This window comes from Mustela nivalis, assembly GCF_964662115.1.
Source record: "Mustela nivalis genome assembly, chromosome: 18".
NCBI classification, from domain to species: domain Eukaryota; kingdom Metazoa; phylum Chordata; class Mammalia; order Carnivora; family Mustelidae; genus Mustela; species Mustela nivalis.
In genome coordinates, this window is record NC_139037.1 from 46,656,281 (window position 1) to 46,669,395 (window position 13,115).

Here is a 13,115-nt window from a genome sequence, read left to right on the forward strand (position 1 = left end):
GAGTATCTTCCAGTCCAAAAAAAATAATAAAATAAAAAAGAGAATATCTTCCAGTCCATTGTCTCTAGGAATGTGTCACAGGGACAATGTCTGATTAAGTTTGGGTGGTTGCTTACACTGAAAAGAGTATTTGATGGGTACAGCTACATACTGAATTCCCTAACTCCTGCTAAGAGCTCTGACAAAAGTTTCAAATCAGTGTTATGTTCACAGCTTCTCATCTAAATGCAGACGTAAATGCAAGTTAGTGTACATACAAATTACTTGTGCTGCTTTTAGGAATTGCAGGCTCCTGGGTTTTACCACGAGATTCTGATTTAATAGATCAAGGTAAGCTTGGAAATGTGTGGTTTCAATGAACACTCCAAGGAAATCCATGGTCATTAGACCACACTGAGTGTCACACCTTTGTTACTTAATGTCTAATAAAGGTTTGGCAGTGAGTGTCTCCATCTTGATTATTCAGCTTCTCTCCCATGAATTTTTTCATGTTGAATAAGGGATGTATTATAACTGAAAACCTTCCCACATTCATTACATTCATAGGGTTTTTCTCCAGTATGAATTCTCCGATGCCTAGTAAGTTGACATCGCTGACTAAAGGCCTTTTCACAATGATTACATGCATAAGGTTTCTCGCCAGTGTGTGTTCTTTCATGTTTCGGAAGTGTTGACCGATCATTAAAGGCTTTCCCACAGTCAATACATTCATAGGGTTTTTCTCCAGTATGTGTCCTCTCAGGTTCAATAAGGTGTGACCTTTGACTGAAGGCTTTAACACACATGTTACACCAATAGGGCTTGTCTCCAATGTGTGTTCTTTGATGCACAATGAGGGGAGACCTCTGGCTGAAAGCTTTTTCACAATGATTGCACTTGTAAGGTTTCTCTCCAGTATGGGTGCGCTGATGCACAAGTTGTGATCGCTGCCAAAAAGATTTCCCACAGTTATTACATTCATATGGTTTCTCTCCAGAATGAATTCTCTGTTGGGAAAGAAGGTGAGAGCTCCCAGTAAAGGCTTTCCCACACTGATTACATTCAAAAGGTTTTTCTCCAGTATGAGTTCTCTGATGCTCAATAAGGTGAGAGCTCCCACTGAAAGCTTTATCACACTGATTGCATTTATATGGCTTCCCTCCAGTGTGAATTCGCAGATGTCTAATAAGTTGAGTGCTTCAAATGAAGGACTTTCCACACTGGTTGCATTCATAGGGTTTCTCTCCAGTGTGAGTCCTTTTGTATGCAACAAAGTCCGACCTTTGACTGAAGGACTTTCCACAATGAGTACACTCATAAGGCTTCTCTCCAGTATGAATTCTTTGATGTACAATAAGGTTAGAGATCCACCTGAAAGATTTTCCACATTCGTGACATTTATATGGTTTTCTCCAGTGTGAGTTCGCTGATGCCTAGTAAGTTTGGAACTCGGGGTGAAGGATTTCCCACACTGGTTACACTCAAAGGGCTTTTCTCCAGTGTGTGTTCTCTGATGTACGACAAGGTCATAGCTCTGGCTGAAAGACTTGCCACACTGAGTACACTCATAGGGCTTTTCTCCAGTGTGTGTTCTCTGGTGTACAACAAACTTAGAACAACAGCTGAAAGATTTTCCACACTGACTGCATGCATGTGGCCTCTTTCCAGTCTGAATGATGTCACAGACAGTAAAAGAAGAGGCTACGTGGAAGGCATTATGTTCCTCCCCACACCTAAATGGTGCTTCTCTACAATCACTTATTCTGGTTTGTATGAGGCAGTCATCACACTCATATTGACATTCTCTAAGATGCATCGGCTTGTGTTCATTCCAAGTCTTGCTATGATTGATGATGTTTCCATAGTCTGGACAGTTATTGTTCTCTGCTGAGAAAAGTCTATTATGAAATTGCAGGGAGGTACCGTAGCTCAAAGAGTCACTAGTGACAGTATATTCACAAAGTTTTTTATTTCTCATTTCAACATTTCCAAGTTTATTCAAATAAATGCTCTGACAGAAGACTCCAGCACTTTGGTGATTTTCATAAGGCTTTCTATCAACCTGGCCTTTCTCATGATTCATGAAAACTGAATTCTGTTTCAACTTTTTAACCTGTGAGTCAAGGGTACGGAAATGTGTTCTTGTGAGTAATGTTGGAGGTAGAAGGCTTACACTCAGGTAATTTCCCCCAAGGTCATGCTCACAATGGTCCCCTTGAGCAAACAGTGTCTCTGTGGTAAGTACCATTTGACTCCAAGAGTCCTCCTGGTGCTCCCTTAGCTGGTTCTTCCAATCCTGCCTTTCTCCTAATGACACCAACCAGGGGACCTCCTCCTGTAGGCAGTGTTTCATTTCTATGTGGTGGAATGGTTCTTCCACAGCAAAATCTTCTTTGGAAGGTGACTCTTTCTTTTCAAATATATTCTTCCAATCTGAAAGAAATCCAAAATACCTGAATTACTGGAGATGCATTAGAGGGGAAGGATGGGATGGAGGAGACCACCAAGTATGAGAGGTATCTCTGGGTTTGTTTCTAATCCATGGACTGTAATTTCATACAGGATGTAAAAAAAAGGGATGGAACAGCAAACAGGGCAGTGGTGATAACATATAAAAAACAAACAGAGATAGTGAAGAGGCAACCCAGGAAGACTGGTCTGCAGAGGGAGAAGAGGAATAAGAACAAGCAGTGGAGGGTAAAGATTAAAGGAAAGATCCAGATAGAATTGGGCCTAAGGGTATACAGCCTTCATAGCCACAGAAGATACCTACAATATAATTGCCAGTAAAGCGAATGAATATGGTACCTGACTTGGAAAAAAGGTCTTTCCATAAATTAAGGAACTTGAGCTAGGGAGAGTATCTGTGTAGGCCCTAAGTAGAGGTATGATATACACAGAAGTGATGAACATGGAACAAAGAGATTTAGAGATGCTGGCCTTAAAGACTAAAGTGATATGGGCACAAACCAAGGAATGCTGCAGCCACCAAAAGGTGGTGAGTGAGACAAGGAACAGATTTCTTCCTGGACCCTTCCAATGGTGCATGACTCTACACCTTGATTTCAAACCAATGGTATTGATTTCAGGTTTCTGGCCTCCAGAATCATGGGAGAATCAATTTGTGTTGTTTTAAGCACCCAAACTGGTAATCTGTTACAGCAGCCGCAGGAAATTAATAAAGAGACTAACTGGTACCTCAACCTAGATTATTGACCCAGAATCTTAGTCTATCTCTTCTTTTTTTTAAGATTTTATCTCTTTATTTGATAGACAGAGAGGGAGATCACAAGTAGGCAGAGAGGCAGGCAGAGAGAAAGGGAAGCAGGCTCCCTGGTGAGCAGAGAGCCCGATGTGGGGCTCAATTCTAGGACCCTGAGATCATTACCTGAGCCGAAAGCAGAGGCTCAACTCACTGAGCCACCCAGGTGCACCCCCCTCCCCGCTTTTTTAGAAAAATTTATGTATTTATTTGACAGAGAGAGAGAGACAGCGAGAGAGGGAACACAAGCAGGGGAGGCAGGAGAGGGAAAAGCTGGCTTCCCACAGAGCACAGAGCCTGATGTGGGGCTCGATCCCAGGACCCTGGGATCATGACTTGAGCCGAAGGCAGACGCTTAATGACTGAAACACCCAGGCACCCAGTCTATTTTCTGATTCCGCATCTTGAAATGATCCCAAACACCAACACAGACTTAATAGTCTTTTTTTTTTTTTTAAAGATTTTATTTATTGGGCGCCTGGGTGGCTCAGTGGGTTAAGCCGCTGCCTTCGGCTCAGGTCATGATCCCAGGGTCCTGGGATCGAGTCCCGCATCGGGCTCTCTGCTCGGCGGGGAGCCTGCTTCCTCCTCTCTCTCTCTGCCTGCCTCTCTGCCTACTTGTGATCTCTCTCTGTCAAATAAATAAATAAAATCTTTAAAAAAAAAATTTTTATTTATTTATTTGACAGGCAGAGATCACAAGTAGGCGGAGAGGCAGGCAGAGAGAGAGGGGGAAGCAGGCTCCCCGCCGAGCAGAGAGCCCGATGCGGGGCTCGATCCCAGGACCCTGGGATCATGACCTGAGCCGAAGGCAGAGGCTTTAAACCACTGAGCCACCCAGGAGCCCCAGATTTAATATTCTTTTTTTATTAAGATTTTATTTATTTATCAGAGAGAGAGAGAGAGAGCGCGAGCACAGGCAGACAGAATGGCAAGCAGAGGCAGAGGGAGAAGCAGGCTCCCTGCCGAGCAAGGAGCCCGATGTGGGACTCGATTCCAGGACGCTGGGATCATGACCTGAGCCGAAGGCAGTTGCTTAACCGACTGAGCCACCCAGGCATCCCCAGATTTAATATTCTTAATGCACCATTTCTACTATTTCTTCAGGCTAGCCACAGAAGAAAAACTCTCTACCCACTTTGTAATCAATGCCACAGACTTCCCAGAAAAGCAGTGTAGTCCTTGAAGCAGTAGCTGGCTAGGCTGGGCTGCAACTGAGTTTCACTAACTAGCAACTTTTTTTTTTTTTTTTAATTTTATTTATTCATTTGACAGTGAGAGACACAGCAAGAGAGGGAACATAAGCAGGTGGAGTGGGAGAGGGAGAAACAGACTCCCCGCCAAGCAGGGAGCCCACACAGGGTTTGATCCCAGGACCCTGGAATCATGACCTGAGCTGACGACAGACGCTTAACCAACTGAGCCACCCAGACACCCCTAACTAGCAACTTCTAAAGCTCATTTTCCTTGACAGTAAGCCAGGAATAAAAACCCTTAGCTTACAAGGTTTACTTCGATCCACAAATGAACTGCTATATGAGTCCCACAAGGTGCCTGGCCTGTGGTGCACTGTTAGTACATGGTGCCATTGATATGGCCTCCCCTGTTACTGTCCTAATGGGGACTCCTCCCTCTGTTGAAATATTGGGTCTCTGATAAGTGGTGTAGGTTTCCAGCTTGGGACCTTGCCTGGATCCTCCAAAATTCCCCCTTTACTTGTCACTCTTCCCATTTCGTCATGTAGCCACCCACATCTAGTACTATCAAGGCCTCTGATCAAGTCCCCATGCTTCACTCTCCAGGAGTGCTAAGGAGACAAGTCTCCTCCATTTGGCAAAGTATTAACTACACTCTGTGGCCTTCCTTTGACTTCTGGGGGGCATTTCCCTCTTGGACAAAGTCCTTCTCTAAGCCTAACACCCTCCACAACCAACACTGTTCTCCTTCCCAAGACTCAGCTGTGTTCCTTTTTGGTGTTGTCTTGAAATCCCTGATGATGAGAACTTTTTCAAATGAAACAGTGGCCCACTGAAAGGGAGTGAAAGTGTATGTGGAGACAGGAAGAAGGAAATAAGTCTCAGGGTGGTTAAGATGTGTCTGAGTTGTGCCTGGTCATTGGAAACTGGGTAAAGGAGGCCAGACATTTTATACAGTGTCTCCATCAAGATTTCAAAATGAGGAAAACAGACTGTGTGGGTCAGCTAGAAAGTAGTATCTATAATAGATGAGAAGAAAGATGCTGTCCACATAATGAATTCAGAATGGCATCATTTTAAGGACCAAGGACAAGTAAAAGCGGGTGACACTTCAGAGGAAAAAGTAACAAAGGCTGTAGGTGAGAGTTACAAGGTAAGAAAGAGCAGGAAAATACAAGATAAACCCAACACCTCTGGCTAGGGGAACGTCTTGATGGTACTGTGAAGGTCCAAAGTGGTGTGAAGGACACACATGATGTTTACAGCTAACTGAAAGCAGCCAGTTAAGAAAGGCCACTTACTGGGGTGCCTGGGTGGCTCAGTGGGTTAAGCCTCTGCCTTTGGCTCAGGTCATGATCTCAGGGTCCTGGAATTGAGCCCACATCGGGCTCTCTGCTCAGCGGGGAGCCTGCCTCCTCCTCTCTCTCTGCCTGCTGCTCTGCCTACTTGTGATCTCTCTCTCTGAGTCAAACAAATAAATAAAATCTTTAGAAAAAAAAAAAGAAAGAAATGCCACTTACTGTGTGATTCCAACTACAGGAGATTCTGGAAAAGGTAAAACTATAAAGAGTAAAATAACCAGTGGTTTCTAGGAGCTAGGGTTGAGGGAGGGAAAAACAGGTGGAGCACAGAGAATACTTAGGGCAGTGGAACTACTTTGCTTGATAAAGATGGAGATGTGGCATTATACATTTACCCAAACCCGCAGAATGTCCAACACCAAGAGTGAACCTAATGTAAACTGATCTCTACTGGTAATGTGTGAATACAGCTGCACCCATTGTAACGAATGTACCACAGAAAACAGGATATTAATAATAGAGGAAACTGTGTGTGTGTGTGTCTGTATGTGGTGAGGAAGGGTGATAAATGGGAACTCTGTACTTTCTGCTCAACTTTCTGTAAACATAAAACTCTAATAAATAGAACCTATTAATTAAAGCAAAACAAAAACAAATATCAGAAGCAGCCCCATTAGTTGGGGGTAATGAACATGTTCTAAAATTGATTATAGTGATAGACACAGATGCTGTGAATATACTATAATCCTTTCTATACTTCAAATGAATGAATCATATGGCATGTGAATTATATCTTGGTACCACTATTAAAGAAAAAAAGGGGGGCGCCTGGGTAGCTCAGTCGGTTAGGCCACTGCCTTTGGGTCGGGTCATGATTCCAGGGTCCTGGGATCGAGTCCCACATCAGGCTCCTTGCTCAGCGGGGAGCCTGCTTCTCTTTCTGCCTCGGCCTGCCCTCTGCCTGCTTGTACTCCTCTCTCTTTCTCTCTCTCTGATGAATAAATAAATACTTCCACATCTAACCCCAGGGACTGAGGGTTGGGCCAGAGGACATGGTTCTCCTACTCTCTGAGCAGAGCACAAAGTCCTGTATTTTTTCCCCATTGACCAGGGCTTCTGCTTTCCACACCGGATGTGATCAGCTGGCTGGAGCAAGGAAAAGACCCATGGAGGGCAGGTGGACCGATGGTATGAGGAGAGGTGGGAAAACAAGTCCAGGAACTGATTTAGTAGGAATCCTGGAAGGAATAGGTTGTTGCCATTTCCTAGGATGCAGAAGTTCTCACCACATCTCTGGATCATCTACAAGTTGTAAGAATGTCCAACATGAGGAGGGATGGACACCCAACTACAGGGTAAAGACAAGGCATGACGGAGAGATCCATCTGCCCTGAGTAGAAGTGAGGATGGGAGACTCAAGGAAAAGAGGGGGCACAAGCACCTGGGAATAGATGAAGGATATGAGAGGTGAAGATCAAAGTGAAGATGGGAACAGAAATGAACCCACACATGAGAAATGTTGGGACAAGAATGACATGTGTTTTTCATGGATTGGGGACAGAGGGACAGCCCTACATGGGTCAGAATGTGGCTGCCTTGGATGCAAGGAAGCAACAGAGAACACCCAAGAAAGTTCCCTGTACCTCTTTCCCTCCTTGGACCCAGGCTCCTGTGGAGAGCAACTTCACCATGTTAACTCACCAGGTCACTGGACTGCTCTCACCTTTCTGTAAGAAGAGCCAGATCTTTGAGTCCCTGAAGCAGAAAACTGCTGTGATGGGCAGAGCTCGCCTTACCCAGAGAGACCAGGTGGCTGCAGGTCTCCAGAGTCACGGTGTGGTCTCCTCTGGGCCAGATCGTTGTCCCCACTCCTCCTGCGTGAAGGTCACAGCCACGTCCTTGAAGCTCACAGCTGGCTGAAATATCACCCATGTTACCATGGGGCTCTGCCTCCCCAGTGTGGAGGTTGGGTCAGGGGGATGGGGCAGCACTGGGAAGGAAAGAACATGTGTTCAAGATGATATCTATGAGCACTCCTGGGGTTCCCACCTTTGGGATCAGGCTCATGTTTTCACTTCTCTCCGAGGGGCTCATCTATCACTGGTCATACCAGTGCTTCTGATTTTTGGTCGCAGGAACAACAGGAACCCCACTCAGAGATCCCCAGGGTGGATGAATGGGTTAAGGAGGCTTAGTTCTGCCCATCCTCACGATCCTGCCATGCAGCTGTCACAGACAGAGTCTGAGCCAGAGGCCTGTCCCAGGCGACCAGGCGTGGGAGACTCATGTTCGATCTGGTCCTAGGAGGTCCTAGCTCATCCACACAGGGAAGGTACTTTATCTACAAAGACCCTTTGGCTTTCACATAAAGGCACAGGACACATTACATGTGTCAGACTGATAAGGAGGATGGTATTCCTAGACCTATTTTTACAGCTGACGAGACTGAGGCAAAGAGAGGAAAAAAAGGTCCCTAACTCACCAGGGATGGGACCGTATGAGTGTGCTTCCATCTCCTCCTCATACCTGAAGAAGCTGTGGTGAAGAAAGCAGAGGTCCTCAGAAGGCAGGGCTGGTGAAAAAGGGAACAATGAGGAATTCAGCCCCACCTCAGTAAGCCCATGAGACTGAGCCCACTCCCAACCCCAGACAAAGGAGAGGGCTGCCGGTGCCTTTTGAGGAACATTCCCTTAGGGTATGGGGAGTTGGGAGATAGGGCTCTGACCAACTACCTTAAAAAGTCCAAGACTCTGAGGTCCTCTGTGGCAACCAAGCCAGCTTTCCAGATGTGGAATGGGCCAGCCTGCCCAGATCTGAGCCTAGGGATGGAGCTGGGCTATCCCAGGCTCAAGGAAAATGCCCCGCCACATGCGGGTATATCTGAACGGTGACCCCACAGATACACACCCATCCTTCAACACCCAACGGCCAGTTTTCCCTGTCATTTCAAGAGACTAAATAAGGGGAGGTAGGAGCAGAGTGTTAAGACAACTGGACAATTTAAAAATATCCCAATGATGGGGCGCCTGGGTGGCTCAGTGGATTAAGCCTCTGCCTTTGGCTCAGGTCATGATTCCAGGGTCCTGGGATTGAGCCCCTGCATTGGGCTCTCTGCTCAGTAGGGAGCCTGCTTCCCCCTCTCTCTCTCTGCCTGCCTCTCTGCCTCCCTGTGATCTCTCTCATATAAATAAATAAAATCTTTAAAAAATTTTTTAAAATGTAAGAGACAAGGCAGGGACAAAAAGCAGCACTGATATTTCTATGAATGAATGGAAAGGAAAGAAAAGTGGTGGTGAATGTGGGGTCTGGTTTCTACAGCACCAGAGCATGAACTATGTTCTAGCCTGGGCTTTGCCAGAGCGAAGGCCGTAATCTTAAACCAGAGCCACAGTCCCCTTTCCACCACTTGCTGACAAATCTGCTGAAGAACCCTTCTACGGATGAGCAAGCTGCTTGCCTGCTACACCGCCTCCTGAGGGTGCCGGAACTGCTACAGGTAGCTTGGCACCTTACAGCAGCAGAAATTTGGTCTCCTACAGCTCTGGAGGCTACAAGCTTTTCTGCTGCTACCTTTCTCATTTATTGCTTTGATCTCTGTGCTTTGTTCTGAGAAATATGTAAGCTGAGCCTTTAGAACCTCTAGTAGGGCCTTCTTAACTCATTATTTTCTTTTCTTTTTTTTTTTTTTAAGATTTTATTTATTTATTTGACAGACAAAGATCATGAGTAGGCAGAGAGGCAGGCGGAGAGAGAGAGGGAAGCAGGCTCTCAGCTGAGCAGAGAGCCCGATGCAGGGCTCGATCCCAGGACCCTGAGATCATGACCTGAGCCGAAGGCAGAGGCTTTAACCCCACTGAGCCACCCAGGTGCCCTCATTATTTTCTTTTAAAAAGTCACCAACAGATAAATGCAAAGGGTCAGAATAGCAAAGGCACAAACAAGAGAACAAACAGTCAGGAAGCTGCCCTGCGTCACCAGAAGGGAAGACCAAAGTGTGGTGCCAAGAGCTACCACGGAGAAGGGAATTGTTAAATGCAAAGCAGTGTGGCAATGTCCAACGGCGGTCTGAATTATCAAGAGCATGAGTGCAGAAATCCCACCATCAAAAGACGGAACAAAGGGCGCCTGGGTGGCTCAGTGGGTTAAAGCCTCTGCCTTTGGCTCAGGTCATGGTCTCGGAGTTCTGGGATCCAGCGCGGCCTCAGGCTCTCTGCTCAGCGGGGAACCTGCTTCCTCCTCTCTATCTGCCTGCCTCTCTGACTACTTATAATCTCTATCAAAAAAAATAAATAAAATCTTAAAAAAAAAAAAAAGACGGAACAAGTTCTAAGTATGAAGATGGTGATAAAAGGATAGTTAAAAAAAAAAAAAGGATATGGCCTACACTTTAGTGCAAGATCACTAAGAGAACGACATTTTTTAGGGATAAAAGTTAGGCCGTAGGAAGACATAATAATCTTGACTATTTATTTGCTCAACAGCTACTATAGCAAAAACATAAAGCAAAAACTTGGTAACCTCAAAGAAATATGAGAAAACCACACAGGAAATGTCTACCTATGTTTAGAATGTGACTGATCAAAAAGAGTAGAATAGAAAATAAAATTTAGGGGCGCCTGGGTGGCTCAGTGGGTTAAGCCGCTGCCTTCGGCTCAGGTCGTGATCTCAGGGTCCTGGGATCGAGTCCCACATCGGGCTCTCTGCTCAGCAGGGAGCCTGCTTCCTTCTCTCTCTCCCTCTGCCTGCCTCTCAGTGTACTTGTAATTTCTCTCTGTCAAATAAACAAATAAAATCTTAAAAAAAAAAAAAAAGAAAAGAAAATAAAATTTATATAAATTTAAGTTATTCAAAATATGTCAAGCTGAATTGTATATACAGCCCTGCCCACCCGACTGCCCCCTTTCTTCTTTTTCTTTTTTAAGATTTTCTCTATTCATTTGACATAGAGAGAGATAGCAAGAGAGGGAACACAAGCAGGGGAAGTGGAAGAGGGAGAAGCAGGATTCCCACTGCGCAGGGAGCCCGATGTGGGATCATGACCTGAACCTAAGCAAGATGCTTAACAACTGAGCCACCCAGGGACTCCCCCCTACCCTCCTTCTTAGCATCCTTCATCAACGACCCACCTCTCAGCCTCTCTTACCTAGGAGCTCTGTGCAATCTGCCTTGGACTACTGGCCACCCTCTCTGCCTGCCCCTGATGGTTTTTGAGTCCTAGCTGGTATGAGACCGTCTCTATTGCTCCCACAGCTACTGGTCCATGCTCTCACTCACCCTTCCTGCTATTTCACTATTATCTGATCTGTGCAGATAAAACTGCCTCTTAATTCACTCCAATCAGTGACTCCACCACCTTCCTGGCACACACACCTCTCTAAGCCCACACCCTCCCAAATGGCTCTCTTCAACTTCTCAGGGGAGAGATTTTCTGTCTGGTCAAGTAAACTCCTGCATCCCAGTGCTCAGCCCTCCCTTCCAGTTACTTCCATGCTCCTGTTCCTCACAGGTAGGCCCTCAGAGTAGCCAGCACTCCGGTCTCCCCTACTTCACCCTGTCCATCCTCTCTCTGTCCTCTCACTCCTAAACACACACACTACAAATGTACTCCACACCCAAGAAAGCTGACCAAGGTTCTGCATCCATTTATATTGTTCTGGTACCACTGCCCACCCCTGGGCAGTCTCCTATTACCCGTGACCACTTCCACCCTCCCATCTTCTCCTTCCTTGCCTGGAGGCATCTGAGGGCAACGGCTGGAATGCCACTCTGCTCCACCACTTGCCTCTGTAGTTCCTAGCTCCTAAGCAGACCCCCTTACCCTCTCTAGGCCTCAGATTCTTCCTCTGTAGACATGTGGGAGAACAGCAGGCCTGGTGTCATGATGCTACTGTGAGGATTAATAAGTAGCATTTATAGAGCTTAATGTCATGCGGACACACAGGACACGGTAGATCTAGTCACATGGAAAATTCCTTTTCCATTCCTCATGCTGGACCTGAGAGAGGGCTGGTGTGGCAGGTTCTCTGGGGCTGCAGGTTTAGGGCAGTTTGCTCTTTCCCTGCCTGTCGGGTGGGGTCTCAAGTGTTGCCCCGGCTTCATGTTCTGCCCAGACCTCCCTGCCACTGCTGCCTCCTCCTTTATTTCCAGCCCTACATCTGTACTCATTCCTCAACTCGACACCTCTGGGTGACCAGGAATTTTCTTTATGGCTTCCATCGGGGTTCCGAACTAGAAATGGACACTCAGCGGCCTCCTCGGCTATTCCCACTTCGCATTCTCTCTTGCGCCGAGTTACTTCTACAGCCAGATGCTCCTACTCTGAGGCTCTCTGGCATCCACTTCGAAGCCATCACGCACAGGGCGGTTTCACGTCCCGGCTCTTTACACCTCCAAGCCCCGTCTCCCGCAGCCCCTAACACCGGGCATGAACAGACACAACCAACGCAGGCGCCCCAACACCACAGACCCAAAGGCTGCTGCTGCTCTTCCTGGACTGTCTCTCGTTTTTTGTTCACTGGGAAAACATGCACTCTGTGTTCAAGCTGAGTTCAAGAGCACGTACCCGTGGAAGAAAACGTGTCCAAGTTCTTGAGGCAGGAGCGGCCTCTGGGGGGAAAGCAAGCCTCGCTCGCCCAGGAGACTCTGGGCTACCACCTGCGGCATCGAGCGCCTCCGCGGAAGGCGGCCCTGTCGAACGCAGGGAGGGAAAAAGACGCGTCTGGGTGGACAGGCCCCAGATGCCCACACGCCGGCCCGAAACCCGCAACAGCCGGCCTCCTCTGCGGGGGGAGAGCTTCTGTCCCGGAGCAGCAGAACCTCAGACACGATCACACGCAGCCGCGCTCTGCTGCAGGAGGGCTCTCGCGGGACCAGCTGCAGAAAGCCGGAGGGGCTCGCATCGGACAGACCCCTGCGCAGCCCCTCAGAAGGACCCTCCACCCGCCCCGCTCCCTCCCCCCGCACCGCACAAGACGCGGCGGTCCGGCGCCGCCCTCCATCCCGCCCCGCCCAGCCCACAGCCCAGCCTCCGCGCCGATCCCGGATTTCAGGCTCCCCTGAGTTCGTGGAACAATGGCGGCGCTTCCGGCGGACGGCGGAAGTGCGCGCGCCGCAACTGCAAGTCCCAGAAGGCAGCGCGGCGGCGACCGTTGCTCCCTACCTGCGGCTGCGGGAACGTGTCTTGGCCGGGGCGGCGACCTGAGAGAGACACGAAAGCTACCTTCTCACTTCTGCAGCGGCTCGTGTTATGGTTTCGACACTTGTTTCCCTTGGGCGTGTTCTGTGGCGTGCCTCTGCCCGTAGCCCGGGCTCACAGACCCGACGCATTACCTGAGGCGGGCGACCGAGGCCGCGACGCCACAGTGGCGGACGTCTGCG

General features: G+C 47.8%; 1 protein-coding gene across 1 annotated transcript; it reads right to left on the bottom strand.

Annotated features, from left to right (window-relative positions):
• Window positions 1-1,929: 1,929 nt before the first annotated feature.
• Window positions 1,930-12,877, bottom strand: LOC309852643 (uncharacterized protein). Its single transcript, XM_082709714.1, has 5 exons — window positions 12,756-12,877; window positions 12,301-12,425; window positions 8,221-8,273; window positions 7,535-7,728; window positions 1,930-2,412 (listed from the first exon to the last, which is right to left on the bottom strand). Exons 2-4 carry the CDS (start codon window positions 12,399-12,401, stop codon window positions 7,568-7,570), a joined length of 315 nt encoding a protein of 104 aa, XP_082565840.1. The 5' UTR covers window positions 12,402-12,425; window positions 12,756-12,877; the 3' UTR covers window positions 1,930-2,412; window positions 7,535-7,567.
• Between the last annotated feature and the right edge of the window lie 238 nt (window positions 12,878-13,115).